The sequence below is a fragment of the Heterodontus francisci genome, chromosome 8 (assembly GCF_036365525.1).
Source record: "Heterodontus francisci isolate sHetFra1 chromosome 8, sHetFra1.hap1, whole genome shotgun sequence".
NCBI classification, from domain to species: Eukaryota; Metazoa; Chordata; class Chondrichthyes; order Heterodontiformes; family Heterodontidae; genus Heterodontus; species Heterodontus francisci.
In genome coordinates this window covers 1,063,366-1,078,714 of record NC_090378.1, presented here as the reverse complement: position 1 = coordinate 1,078,714, position 15,349 = coordinate 1,063,366, and the positions used below count along the sequence as shown (strand labels likewise).

Below are 15,349 nucleotides of genomic sequence, written 5' to 3'. Positions count from 1 at the left end.
GTAAATTTAAATTCAATTAAATAAATCTGGAATAAAAATCTCCAGACTGCAATGTTGTTGATTCTTAACTGTCCTCGCAGTGGTGGGCGGCGCAGTGGTTAGCACCGCAGCCTCACAGCTCCAGCGACCCGGGTTCGATTCCGGGTACTGCCTGTGTGGAGTTTGCAAGTTCTCCCTGTCACCGCGTGGGTTTCCTCCGGGTGCTCCGGTTTTCTCCCACATGCCAAAGACTTGCAGGTGATAGGTAAATTGGCCATTGTAAATTGCCCCTAGTATAGGTAGGTGGTAGGGGAATTGTGGGGATGTGGTAGGAATATGGGATTAGTGTAGGATTAGTATAAATGGGTGGTTGATGGTCGCACAGACTCGGTGGGCCAAAGGGCCTGTTTCAGTGCTGTATCTCTTTTAAAAAAAAAAAATGGCTGAGCAAGGCAGTCAGATGTATTCAAGACGGCAGCTCACCACCGCCTTCTCAAGGGCAATTAGTGAAGGGCACTAAATGCCAGCCTAGCCAGCGACGCCCACATCCCATATTTGAATAAGGTGCAGCCTTCCCTCAGTCCTGCCCTGTGCCTGGTTCCTACAAATGGCGGAAAGGGCTGAATAGCTCCTCCTTCTATTACATTCTTAATGTCTGTTTGAGGTTTCCACTGCACGCTCGGTTTGCTGTTAGCAAAATTTAATCATACTAAGTTTAGAGTTTAAGAAGGAATAACATTTCCAATACATGCTCAACTTCTTTAAACTTAATAGAGGGGGGGAGGGATCATGTCGGGGAAGATTGAGTAAATTAAAGGGAAATGACAAGGCAATAGATCAAGGTAGCAATAAAGGTAATAATAATCAGAGTATGGCAGGAAGGGACAGTGATTGTAAACTTAAGAGTGTGTCAACAGATAGGGCCAGAGTTTACAAAAATAGTAAAAAAAAACTGAATGAAGGGTTCTGTATCTGAATGCCTGCAGCATTCGCAATAAAACAGATGAATTGTCAATTCAAATAGAACTTCATATGTATAATCTGATAGTCATTACAGAGACGTGGCTACAAGGAAACCAAAGCTGGGACCTGAATATCCTGGGGTATGTGACAATCAGGAAGCTGAGAAAGGTGGTGGGGTAGCTCTGTTAATTAAATAGGTCATTAGTATGGTAGTGAGAGATGACCTTAGTTCTAAAGATCAAGACATAGAATCAGTTTGGGAGGAACTAAGAAACAGCAAGGGGCAGAAAACACTGGTTGGAGTTGTTTATAGGCCACCAGACAGCAGTGATAATGTAAATCACAGTAAAAACCAGGGAATTAGAGGTGCATGTAACAAGGGAAATACAGTAATCATGGGGGATTTCAACCTACATATAGACTGGGTAAACTTTATTTGTACTAATGTTGTAGAATATATGTTGGAATATATGTGAGATGGTTTTCTAGAGCGGTACGTTGAGGAACCAACTAGGGAATGGGCTATTTTAGATCTAGTATTGTGCAATGAAAAAGGGCTAATTAATAATCTTGTTGTAAAGGAGCCTTTGGGAAAGAGTGACCCTAATATGATAGAATTTTACATTCAATTTGAAAGTGATGTAGTTCAATCAGAAACTAGAGTCTTAAATCTAAGCCAAGGAAACTATGAAGGTATGAGGGGCAAATTGGCAATGGTGGATTAGGAAACTACATTAAAAGATAAATTGGTAGACAGGCAATGGCTAACATTTAAAGGACTAATAGGAGTTTACAACAAAAATACATTCCTTTAATGCACAAAAACCGAGCAAGGAAAGTGTTCCAACCGTGGCTAATGAAAGAAATCAAGGATTGTATTAGAGCAGAAGAAGAGGTGTATAAAGTTACCAAAAAATAATGGTAAGCCTGAGGATTGGGAGCATTTCAGAATTCTGTAAAGGAGGATCAAGAAAAAGATTAAGAAAGGGAAAATAGAATATGAGAGTAAACTAGCAAGAAACATAAAACGGACTATAAAAGCTTCTATAGGTATGTAAAAAGATTAGCAAAGACAAATGTGGGTCCATTACAAGCGGAGTCAGGAGAACATATAATGGGGAATAAGGAAATGGCAGAGAAACTAAACAAATACTTTGTGTCTGTCTTCATGGAGGAAAATGCTATCAAGGGACTAGTATAAACGAGTATTAGCTAAATTCCCTGGACCTGATGATCTGCATCCAAAGTGTTGAAAGAGGTGGCTGTAGAGAAATAGATGCATTGATTGTCATCTTTCAAAATTCTATAGACTCTGGACTGGCTCCTGCAGATTGGAAGGTAGAGAATGCAAACCCACTATGGATTGAGAACTAGTTAACGGACAGGAAACAGAGAGTAGGTATAAATGGGTCATTTTCATATTGGCAGGCTGTGACTAGTGGGGTACCTCAAGGATCAGTGCTTGGGCCCCAGCTATTCACAATCTATATCAATGATTTGGATGTGGGGATTAAATGTAATATTTCCACATTTGCAAATGACACAAAACTGTGAGGAAGATGCAAAGACGCTTCGAGGGGATTTGGAGAGGCTAAGCGAGTTGGCAAAAATTTGGCAGATGGAATACAATGTGGAGAAATGTGAGGTTATCCACTTTGGTAGGAAAAACAGAAATACAGAGTATTTCTTAAATGGTGAGAGGCTGGAAGTGTTGAATTTTCAAAGGGACTTGGGTGTCCTTGTTCATGAAAGCTAAAATGTAGGCACAGCAAGGCAAATGGTATGATGGCCTTTATTACAAGAGGATTTGAGTATAGGAGTAAAGATGTCTTACTGCAATTATATAGAGCCTTGGTGAGACTGCACCTGGAGTATTGTGCGCTCTTTTGGTCTCCTTACCTAAGTAAAGATATACTTGCCATAGAGGGATTGCAACAAAGGTTCATCAAACTAATTCTTGGGATGGTGGGATTGTCCTAAGCGTAAAGATTAAATAGACTGGGCCTTTATTCTCTGGAGTTTAGAAGAATGAGAGGTGATCTCATTCAAACATATAAAATTCTTACAGGGCTCGACAGGGTTGATGTGGGAAGGATGTTTCCCCTGGCTGGAGATTCTCGAACCAGAGGACACAGTCTCAGAATAAGGGGCAGGGCAGTTAGGACTGAGATGAGGAGGAATTTCTTCACTCAGATGGGAGTGAATCTTTGGAATTCTCTACCCTAGAGAGCTGTGTAGGTTCAGTCATTGAGTATGTTCAAGACTGAGATCGATAGATTTCTACATATTAAAAATATCAAGGGTTATGGGGACAGTGCAGGAAAATGGTGAGGTAGAAGATCAGCCATGATCTTATTGAATGGCAGAGCGGGGTCGAAGGGCTGAATGGCCTCCTCCTCCTATTTCTTATGTTCTGATGATCTGGACTGCTTACAAATGGAGATATGAATATATACTTCACCTCATTGAAAGAAGCTCTCCTCCACGTCGGGTTTGGAGATAGGGCGAGCATAAAATCGGGTGGGATGGTGGGGGTGGGGCGGACACCACTGCCATCCCACTTCTGCCAAAATTTAGTCTGGGGCAGGAAGGCCTGTGAACAGCCTTCCTGCCCTGAGGCCCTTAACTGGGCAATTAATCCCTAATTAAGGGTCCCTTCCCGCCGCAGCCGCAATTACCCATGTGGCGGGCAGCCCTGTTGCCACACAAGAAACTGGGTGGGCTGCTTCCGGCTGCGGGGAGCAGGGGGTTGGGTGGTGTCCCCTCGGTCAAAGGCATGGTGCCTGAAGAAGGGGCCTGGCGTCAGGAAGGCAGGGTCCACTGTGGGCCACTCTCCTGCCCTTGCTGCGGACCCTCTCCCACTCCTCCACCATGACCCTCACCTTGTGAGACCCCTCCCACCCTGACCTACCTTAAACCTGGTTCCAGTGCCACTCCTCGATGTCTGGTTGTTGCAAATACAGCAGCAGCCACCGCCTTCACAGTGGCGCTGCAGATGCAGACTCTGATTGGCCGGCAGCTCTGCAAGGGCGGGACTTCTGGAAACGGGGTCCTAAATGCTATGAAGGCCTGCTGCTGTCGAGGTACGTGTCTGATTGACACTTAATTCGGCAGGCCTTCCATAGAAGAGGCCATGTGGAAAACTCAGCCTCGGTTTCCCCTGACGTCAAGACCCCCACCGCTAACATAAAATTCCACCCAGTAAAACATCACAACGCACTTCACAGGAGCATTACCAAACAAAATTCGACACATGAGATATTGGGACAGATAACCAAACGCCTAGTCAAAGTGGTCTGTCTTAAGGAGCGTCTTAAAGGAGGAGAGAGAGATAGAGGCAGGGTAGGGGCTGGAGGAGGTTACAGAGATAGGGAGGGGTGTAGGGGCTGGAGGAGGTTACAGAGATAGGGAGGGGTGTAGGGGCTGGAGGAGGTTACAGAGATAGGGAGGGGTGTAGGGGCTGGAGGAGGTTACAGAGATAGGGAGGGTTGTAGGGACTGGAGGAAGTTACAGAGATAGGGAGGGGTGTAGGGGCTGGAGGAGATTACAGAGATAGGGAGGAGTGTAGGGGCTGGAGGAGGTTACAGAGATAGGGAGGGGTGTAGGGGCTGGATGAGGGTACAGAGATAGGGAGGAGTGTAGGGGGTGGAGGAGGTTACAGAGATAGGGAGGAGTGTAGGGGCTGGCGGAGGTTACAGAGATAGGGAGGAGTGTAGGGGCTGGCGGAGGTTACAGAGATAGGGAGGAGTGTAGGGGCTGGAGGAGGTTACAGAGTTAGGGAGGAGTGTAGGGGCTGGAGGAGGATACAGTGATAGGGAGGGTGGTAGGGGCTGGAGGAGGTTACAGAAATAGGGAGGGGTGTAGGGGCTGGAGGAAGTTACAGAGATAGGGAGGAGTGTAGGGGCTGGATGAGGGTACAGAGATAGGGAGGAGTGTAAGGGCTGGAGGAGGTTACAGAGAGGGAGGAGTGTAGGGGCTGGAGGAGGTTACAGAGATAGGGAGGAGTGTAGGGTCTGGAGGAGGTTACAGTGATGGGGAGGAGTGTAGGTTCCGGAGGAAGTTACAGGGAGGAGTGTAGGGGCTGGAGGAGGTTACAGAGATAGGGAGGAGTGTAGGTTCCGGAGGAGGTTACAGTGATAGGGAGGAGTGTAGGGTCCGGAGGAGGTTACAGTGATAGGGAGGAGTGTAGGGGCTGGAGGAGGTTACAGTGATGGGGAGGAGTGTAGGGGCTGGAGGAGGTTACAGAGATAGGGAGGAGTGTAGGTTCCGGAGGAGGTTACAGTGATAGGGAGGAGTGTAGGGGCTGGAGGAGGTTACAGAGATAGGGAGGAGTGTAGGGGCTGGAGGAGGTTACAGAGATAGGGAGGAGTGTAGGGGCTGGAGGAGGTTACAGAGATAGGGAGGGTGGTAGGGGCTGGAGCAGGTTACAGAGATAGGGAGGAGTGTAGGTTCCGGAGGAGGTTACAGTGATAGGGAGGAGTGTAGGGTCCGGAGGAGGTTACAGTGATAGGGAGGAGTGTAGGTTCCGGAGGAGGTTACAGTGATAGGGAGGAGTGTAGGGTCCGGAGGAGGTTACAGTGATGGGGAGGAGTGTAGGGTCCGGAGGAGGTTACAGTGATAGGGAGGAGTGTAGGGTCCGGAGGAGGTTACAGTGATAGGGAGGAGTGTAGGGTCCGGAGGAGGTTACAGTGATAGGGAGGAGTGTAGGGTCCGGAGGAGGTTACAGTGATAGGGAGGAGTGTAGGGTCCGGAGGAGGTTACAGTGATAGGGAGGAGTGTAGGGTCCGGAGGAGGTTACAGTGATGGGGAGGAGTGTAGGGTCCGGAGGAGGTTACAGTGATAGGGATGAGTGTAGGGTCCGGAGGAGGTTACAGTGATAGGGAGGAGTGTAGGGTCCGGAGGAGGTTACAGTGATAGGGAGGAGTGTAGGGTCCGGAGGAGGTTACAGTGATAGGGAGGAGTGTAGGGTCCGGAGGAGGTTACAGTGATAGGGAGGAGTGTAGGGTCCGGAGGAGGTTACAGTGATGGGGAGGAGTGTAGGGTCCGGAGGAGGTTACAGTGATAGGGAGGAGTGGAGGGTCCGGAGGAGGTTACAGTGATAGGGAGGAGTGTAGGGTCCGGAGGAGGTTACAGTGATAGGGAGGAGTGTAGGGTCCGGAGGAGGTTACAGTGATAGGGAGGAGTGTAGGGTCCGGAGGAGGTTACAGTGATAGGGAGGAGTGTAGGGTCCGGAGGAGGTTACAGTGATAGGGAGGAGTGTAGGGTCCGGAGGAGGTTACAGTGATAGGGAGGAGTGTAGGGTCCGGAGGAGGTTACAGTGATAAAGAGGAGTGTAGGGTCCGGAGGAGGTTACAGTGATAGGGAGGAGTGTAGGGTCCGGAGGAGGTTACAGTGATAGGGAGGAGTGTAGGGTCCGGAGGAGGTTACAGTGATAGGGAGGAGTGTAGTGGCTGGAATGATTTGGAAACAACAAAGAGATATGGAAATATTTAGAAAGAAATCACTTAATTTAACCCCCCAAAAAAGGCCTTTGGTTTATTGATTTTTTACGGCTGATGTGTTTTGTCCTTTTCTGTCTCTTCACAGGGTATTACTGGAGCTTCAGGTCCTCTGGGACCCCCCGGACCCCCTGGCCTGCCTGTAAGTAAGAAACGAAGAGACTTTAAACAGGACAGTGATTGTCGGTGTTTCATGATCTGATATTGGCTCCAGGAGAGTGGGGAGAACTCCCCTGCTCTTCAAATTAGTGGCGTGGAATCTTTTACATCTGCACAAGAGGGTACACGAGGCCTTCGTTCAATGAAGATATTACAACTGTTATGAAAGGCTGAACAGGCTGGGGTTACTTTCTCTAGAAAAGAGAAGGCTGAGAGGTGACCTGATAGTGCTCTTTAAAATTAGAAAAGGTTTTTATAGGTTAAACATGAGATGATGATGTTTCCACTTGTGAGCAAAACCAGAACCAGAGGTTATAAATATAATACAATCACTAATACATTCAATTAGGGGGATTCAGGAGAAACTCCTTTCCCCAGAGAGTGGTGAGAATGTGGAACTCAATACCACAGGGAGTGGTTGAGGTGAATAGTATCGATACATTTCAGGGGAAGCTGGATAAACACATGAGGGAGAAAGGAATAGAAGGATATGCTGGGAGGATGAGAGGTAGAGGAGTGGGAGGAGGCTCGTGTGGAGCATAAACACCAGCATGGAGCAGATGGGCCAAATGGCCTGTTTCTGTGCTGCACATTCTATGTAGTTCTGTGTTTGGAAATCAGGATTTTTTTCATCAATTCTGGAATATTTCCTGAAGAATTGGGGCCAATTGCTAAAAATAAAATATTGCAGCATAATACTTCACTGAACAGCGATTGAATCAGTTATTCTAACTGTATAATAAGTGTGTGTGAATCTCAGTCTGTGAACTGTCTCAGCTCTGAGATGTTTCTGACCTCTGTTTGTTTGTTTGATTGCAGGGTCCACTGGGTCCAAAGGGTTCGAAAGGTTCGACGGTACGTGACAACATGCTTTCCAGTTTTCTTTCTCTCCTCTCCTCCAAAATCATGTGTGTGTTTTCTGCGCATACCTCATGTTGCTAAGTCTTCATCTGTCTGTGTTTGGTTGCAGGGTCCTGCTGGTCAGAAGGGTGATACTGGTTTCATTGGAGTTCCTGGACCTCCTGTAAGTATCAGCGTGACTGGAAAATAGTGATGGATGACCGTTTGTTCAGTAGGATTTCAGAAAAAATTGAAAGGACTTGCATTTTTAGAATGCTCTTCATAACCTCAGGACATTTCAAAGAAGTGGTTTTGAGGTGTGGTCACTGTTGTAATGGAGTTATTTGATAAATGTTATATTGTCTGTAACTCAATCTTACTGCTAAAGATTTAAAGGACAGATGTTCAAAAATCAAATCACTTTGCCTATTCATAAATTTGTATTTGTTTACTGAGTTTAAGATTTGAATAATTTCTGATCTCAAGTCATGCCCTCAAAAATCTTATCCAGAACTTCTGAGAGCCAGCATGGAAACATTCATTACTGCATCTTGTCAACAGCTACCTGTTAATCTCTCCTCTTCAAGGAACACTGAAAGCTGCAAAGTTAAGTGTATGTGGATGGAGTGGGTCTGTTCCTGGATTAAGAGGTGAAAGTGACTGCCCTTGACATCAAGGCAGCATTTGACCAAGTATGACATCAAGGAGCCCGAGCTAAACCAGAGTCAATGGGAATCAGGGGTAAAATTCTCCACTGGTTGGAGTCACACTAGCACAAAGTCAGATGGTTATGGTTGTTGGAGGTCAATCATCTCAGCTCCAGGACATCACTGCAGGAGTTCCTCAGGGTAGTGTCCTCGGCCCAACCATCTTCAGCTGCTTCATCAATGACCTTCCTTCAGTCATAAGGTCAGAAGTGGGGATGTTCACTGATGATTGATTGTACAATGTTCAGCACCATTCGTGACTCCTCTGATATTGAAGCAGCCCATGTCCAGATGCAGCAAGACCTGGACAATATCCAGGCTTGGGCTGATAATTGGCAAGTAACATTTGCGGCACACAAGTGCCAGGCAATGACAACCTCAAACAAGACAGAATCTAATCACTTCCCCTTGACTTTCAATGGCATTACAATTGCTGAATCCCCCACTATCAACATCGTCTGGGCTACCATTGACCAGAAACTGAACTGGACCGGCCACAAGAACAGGTCAGAGGCTGGGAATTCTGCAGCAAGTAACTCACCTCCTGACTCCCCAAAGCCTGTCCACTATCTACAAGGCACAAGTCAGGAGTGTGATGGAATACTCTCCACTTGCCTGGATGTGTGCAGCTCCAACAACACTCAAGAAGCTCAATACCATCCAGGACAAAGCAGCCCGCTTGATTGGCACCCCATCCACAAACATTCACTCCCTCCAGCACTGACGCAGTGGCAGCAGTGTGTACCATCTACAAGATGCACTGCAGCAACGCACCAAGGCTCCTTAGACAGCACCTTCCAAATCCGTGACCTCTACCAACTAGAAGGACAAAGGCAGCGAATGCATGGGAACACCACCATCTGCAAGTTCCCCTCCAAGTCACACACCATCCTGACTTGGAACTATATCACTGTTCCTTCACTGTCGCTGAGTCAAAATCCTGGAACTCCCTTCCTAACAGCACTGTGGGTGTACCTAGCCCACATGGACTGCAGCAGTTCAAGAAGGCAGCTCACCACCACCATCTTAAGGGCAATTAGGGATGGGCAATAAATTCTGACTGAGCCAGCGACGACCACATCCCATGAACGAATAAAAAAAACCTAGAGAATGTGAGTTCAAATCCCACCATGTTTGAGAATTTTAATTTGGTTTAAAAATTCTGGAAATAAAAATTCTGCTCTCAATAAAAGTGACCGTGAAGCTGTCGGATTGTCGTAAAACGCTATCTGGTTCACTAATGTCCTTTAGGAAAGGAAATCTGCCATTCATACCTGGTCTGGCCTACATGTGACTCCAGACCCACAGCAATGTGGTTGACTATTGACTGCCCTCTGAAGTGGCCTAGCAAGCCACTCAGTCATATCAAACTGCAGGGCTACAAAGGATGGGGGTTAAACACCAGCCTTGCCAGCAACGCCCAGATTCCTCCTTAGTTACAACAGTTTCGACTGTCGGGAGGGCTCAACACCTACAGGGTGAAATGTTTCTGTCAGGTCACTGCTCGATCAAACTGTGAAACTCCCTTTCTGTTTCGTTAACCTTCATCCAAAACACCAAATGCTAGTTTGTCAACACAAAGCCAAAATAGAAACTATTCACTCTCATCATTTCAGGTAATTGGTAAAAGAACCAGAGGGGGAGATGAGGAGAATTTATTTTACACAGTGAGTTGTTGTGATCTGGAATGCGCTGCCTGAAAGGGCGGTGGAAGCAGATTCAATAATAACTTTCAAAAGGGAATTGGATAAATACTGGAAGGTGAGAAATTTGCAGGACTCTGGGGAAAGAGCAGGGAGAGTGGGACGAATAGGAAAAGTTCTTTCAAAGAGCCAGCACAGGCACGATGGGCTGAATGGAATCATTCTGTGCTGGATCATTCTATGATTCTAACTCACATTCTCAACATCCTGCTCTTTGGAGGAGCTATGCAGTCAATCCCACCATCCACCCCTTCTCTTTCCCCATCGCCCTGGGAATTTCCCCTGAGGGAGGGTTTAATTGTCTCACTGTTTTATTTGTCAATTTAAAGGGCCCACCAGGTGAGGTCATCCAGCCTCTGCCAATCCGATCACCGAAGAAGACACGAAGATCCTCTGATAGGATGCAGGCTGACGAGAGGGACAATATCCTGGACTATGCTGATGGAATGGAGGATATTTTTGGCTCTCTTGACAACTTGAAAATGGAAGTAGATCACATGAAAAACCCAATGGGTACACAAACCAACCCAGCTCGTACCTGCAAGGACCTCCATCTCTGTCACCCAGACTTCCCAGACGGTAAGTGACAGCAAATTGGGAATAGGAGGAGGCCATTTAGCCCCTCAAGTCTGCTCCACCATTCAATTAGATCGCGGCTGATCCCAATGCTTCATATCCCTTGATCCCCTTATCCATCAAACATTTATTGATCTCAGTCTTGAAGGCTCTAATTGATCCCCAGCATCCACATCTCCCATTATGGGGGCGAGTGTTCCAGATTTCCACTCCTCTTTGTATGAAGAACTGCTTCCTGACGTCACCCCTTAATGGACTAACTCAAATGTGAAGGTTCTGCCCTCTTGTTCTGGACTCCGCCCCCCCCCCCCCCCCCCCCCCCCACCCCCCAGAGGAAATAATTTCTCTCTATTAACTCCTTTAACCATCTTAAACACTGATTAGGTCACCTTGCCATCTTTGATACTTGATTGACTACAAGCTTTGTGTATACAACTTGTCCATAAAATTTAGCCCTTTTAGCCCCAGTATCATTCTGGTGAATCTACACTGCACCCTCTCCAAGGTAGATATAAAAGGAACAGGTCCCTTTGGTATAAACTGTCAATTCTACACAATTCACTTGCAACAGCACTGCCAAAATTCCAATTGTCCAGCCTTTGTCCTTCAATTCATCCCACCATTTCTGTAGCTACCAATCTGCTCAATCACACCCTCACATCCACCTTCAGTGCCCAAGTACCCAATAGAAACATTACTCTCTCTCTCTCACCCTGGCCATTCCCCTGCTACAGCCCTCACCTCTGCTACTTAAGGTCCAAGGGATGCAGACTTGAACAGATATGGCAGACAACAATGGTACAGGGGTAGAAGCTGATTGGTGAGTAACTGGTAAATTATTCTACTTATTCTAATTGTAAAAAATAGTTTTTAAAGTTACGTTATGGCAGGTCAGCTCAGCCAAGTGGAATGTACGTCCTGTGGTGTGTGGAAAGTCACGGACACATCACTTGTCCTTGACGAACACATCTGCAGGAAGTGTCACCGGCTGCAGAAGCTTGAACTTCAGGTTTTGGAACTCGAGCGGTGGCTGGAATCAGTTGAAGGCAGCAGCACAGGTAGATAAGGTGGTTAGGAAGGCATATGGGAAACTTGCCTTTATTAGCCGAGGCATAGAATATAAGAGCAGGGAGGTTATGATGGAGCTGTATAAAATGCTAGTTAGGCCACAGCTGGAGTACTGTGTACAGTTCTGGTCACCACACTATAGGAAGGATGTGATTGCACTGGAGAGGGTGCAGAGGAGATTCACCAGGATGTTGCCTGGTCTGGAGCATTTCAGCTATGAAGAGAGACTGAAAAGGCTGGGGTTGTTTTCCTTGGAGCGGAGAAGGCTGAGGGGTACATGATTGAGGTCTGCAAAATTATGAGGGGCATTGATAGGATAGATAGGAAGAAATGTTTTCCCTTAGTGGAGGGGTCAATAACAAGGGGCATTGATTTAAGGTAAGGGGCAGGAGGTTTAGAGGGGATTTGAGGAAACATTTTTTCACTCGAGGGTGGTTGGAATCTGGAACACACTACCTGAAGGGGTGGTAGAGGCAGGAACCCTCACAACATTTAAGAAGTATTAAGATGAGCGCATGAAACACCATAGCTTACAAGGCTATGGGCCAAGTGCTGGAAAATGGGATCAGAATAAATAGGTGCTTGAAGGCCACACGGACACGATGGGCCGAAGGGCCTGTTTCTGTGCTGTTTTACTCTGTGGCTCTATGATGGATGCATTGGTGATCATCATCCAAAATTCTATAGATCCTGGAGCGGTTCCTGCAGATTGGAATGTCACCCCATTATTTAGGAAGGGAGGGAGAGAGCAAGCAGGGAATTACAGACCTGTTAGCCTTACATCAGTCATTGGGAAAATGTTAGAATCTATTCTAAAGGATGTGATAAATGGACACTTGGATAATAATGATCTGATTGGGCATAGTCAACATGGATTTATGAATGGGAAATCATGTTTGACGAACCTGTTGGAGTTTTTGAGGATGTTACTAACAGAATTGATAAAGGGGAGCTGGTGGACATGGTATACTTGGATTTTCAGAAGGCTTTTGATAAAGTCCCCCACAGGAGGTTGGTCAGCAAAATTAAAGCACATGGGATAGGAGGTAATATACTGGTGTGGATTAAGGATTGGTTAACAGGCAGGAAACAGAGAGTAGGAATAAACGGGTCATTCTCACATTGGCAGGCTGTGACTAGTGGGATGCTGCAGGAATCAGTGCTTGGGCCCCAGCTGTTCAGAATATATATCAACGCTTTGGCTGTGGGGACCAAATGTAATATTTCCAGGTTCGCGGATGACACAAAACTAGGTGGGAATGTGTGTTGTGAGGAAGATGCAAAGCGGCTTCAAGGGGATTTGGACAGACTTAGTGATTGGGCAAGAATGTGGCAGATGGAATATAATGTGGAAAATGTGAGGTTATCTACTTTGGTAGGAGGAATTGATGTGCAGAGTATTTCTTAGAGATTAGAACGTGTACCTGGGTGTCCTTGTCAATAAGTCACAGAAAGCTAACATGCAGGTGCAGCAAGCAATTAAGAAGGCTGATGGTATGTTAGCCTTTATCGCAAGAGGATTTGAGTACAGGAGTAGTGAAGTCTTGCTTCAATTGTATAGAACCTTGGTTAGACTGCACCTGGAGTACTGTGTGCAGTTTTGGTCCCCTTACCTTAGGAAGGATATTATTGCCATAGAGGGAGTGCAATGAAGGTTCACCAGACTTGTTCCCAGGATGGTGGGACTGTCCTATGAAGAGAGATTGGGGAAACTGGGTCTGTATTCTCTAGAGTTTTGAAGAATGAGAGGTGATCTCATTGAAACCTACAAAATACTGAAAGGGATAGACAGGGTAGATGCAGGTAAGATGTTTCCCCTGGTTGGGGAGTCTAGAACCAGGGGACACAGTTTCAAACTAAGGGGGAAGCCACTTAGAACCGAGATGAGGAAAAATTTATTTCCTTAGAAAGTTGTGAATCTTTGGAATTCTCTACCCCAGAGGGCTGTGGAAGCTCAGTCATTGAGTATGCTTAAAGCAGAGATTGACTGATTTCTAAATACCAATGATATAAAGGGATATGAGAATAATGTGGGAAAAAGGCATTGAAGTGGATGATCGTACTGAATGGTGGAGCAGGCTCGATGGGCTGAATGGCCTACTCCTGCTCCTATGTTCCTGTGCAACTGGTTTAGCCATTCACTGGGGGATCTGGCTGGCCCCCATAAAGCAGTATCAGGTCCTTCTCTCAGCTGCTGAAACTGTTCACAACTCCAGGATCAGACTGGAATGTAAACCATCTTCTTAAACCCCTCTCCCCATTCCCCTCCACCCTCACCTCCAATAATAAGTGCAAGGAACTCATGGACCTCTTTGTCACTAAGTTCAAGGCTATCTGATCAGCTGCCACATCCCTCACTTCCATTATCCCACCTTGCCAAACATCCTCTAATACCTCCCCCATGCGCAAGCCCTGAACTTGCATCATTCTCTAGTTTCTCTCCCATCTCCCCTCCTGCCCCCTCTGAGCTCATCTTGTCCAACGGACAACAATAATAATAGGGTAATTATATTAGGTGATTTCAACTTTCCCAACATTAATTGGGATAGTCATCGTGTTAAGGGCTTAGATGGAGTGAAGTTCTTAAAATCTACACAGGAGAACTTTTTAGCTCAATATGTAGAGGATCCAACAAGGGAGGGTGCAGTGCTGGACCTAATTCTGGGGAATGAAGCCGGGCAGGTGGTTGATGTGTTGGTGGGGGGACATTTTGGTGATAGCGACCACAACATGGTACAATTTAAGCTTGTTATGGAGAAAGAAATAGACAAGTTGCAAAAAAAGGTTTTGGATTGGGAGAGAGAGAATTTTAGTAAAATAAGGCAGGATCTGGCCAAGGTAGACTGGAAAGAGTTACTTGTTGGGAAATCTACAGAAGAGCAGTGGGGGGCATTCAAAAAGGAAATGGGGAGTGTACATGACCAACATGTTCCCTCGAGGGTAATAGGCAGGAGCAACAAGCCCAGAGAACCATGGATGACCAGAAACATTCAGGGTACGATGAGAAGGAAAAGAGAGGCTTTTAGCAAATACAAGGAGAGCAAATCAACGGAAGCATTAGTGGAGTACAGAAAGTGTAGGATGGAGCTTAAGAAAGCAATTAGGAGAGCAAAGAGAGGATATGAGAAAGCTCTGGCTGGTAAAAGTAGGGAAAATCCCAGGATATTCTATAAGTATATCAATGGGAAGAGGATAACCAGGGAAAGAGTAGGACCCATTAGGGACCAAGGGGGAAATTTGTGGGTGGAGCCAGAGGACATTGGTAGGGTGTTGAATGAATACTTCACATCTGTCTTCACCCAAGAGAATGAGGAAGTAGATATGGAACTTAGAGAGAGAGACTGTGAGGTTCTTGAGCAAATTGTCAGAGGGAGTGACAAGGTATTGGAGGTTTTGGAAGGCTTAAAGGTGGACAAATCTCCAGGTCTGGACGATTTGTGTCCCAGGATGCTGTGGGAGGCAAGGGTGGAGATTGCAGGGGCTCTGACCCAAATTTTTAATTCCTCTCTGGCCACGGGGGAGGTGCCAGAGGACTGGAGAACAGCTAATGTGGTCCCACTATTTAAGAAAGGTTGTAGAGATAAGCCAGGGAACTGCAGACCAGTGAGTCTCATGTCAGTGGTAGGGAAACTATCGGAGAAAATTCTGAAGGAGAGAATCAATCTCCACTTGGAGAGGGAAAATTTGATTAGGAATAGTCAGCATGGCTTTGTCAGAGGGAGGTCATGCCTAACCAATTTGATTGAATTTTTTGAGCATGTGACCAGGTGTGTAGATGAGGGTAGTGCAGTTGATGTAGTTTACATGGATTTCAGCAAAGCCTTTGACAAGGACCCACATGGGAGACCTATCAAGA

At 46.3% G+C, this 15,349-nt stretch overlaps 1 protein-coding gene across 1 annotated transcript in view; it reads left to right on the top strand.

Moving 5' to 3' along the window:
- The window catches only part of LOC137373152 (collagen alpha-1(XI) chain-like), a 612,019-nt gene that overhangs the window by 558,874 nt on the left and 37,796 nt on the right, over positions 1-15,349 (top strand). Inside the window, exons 62-65 of the mRNA XM_068038011.1 lie at positions 6,529-6,582; positions 7,419-7,454; positions 7,570-7,623; positions 10,179-10,428. Coding sequence (XP_067894112.1) covers positions 6,529-6,582; positions 7,419-7,454; positions 7,570-7,623; positions 10,179-10,428 — 394 coding nt within the window. The remainder of the gene's footprint in view (positions 1-6,528; positions 6,583-7,418; positions 7,455-7,569; positions 7,624-10,178; positions 10,429-15,349) is intronic.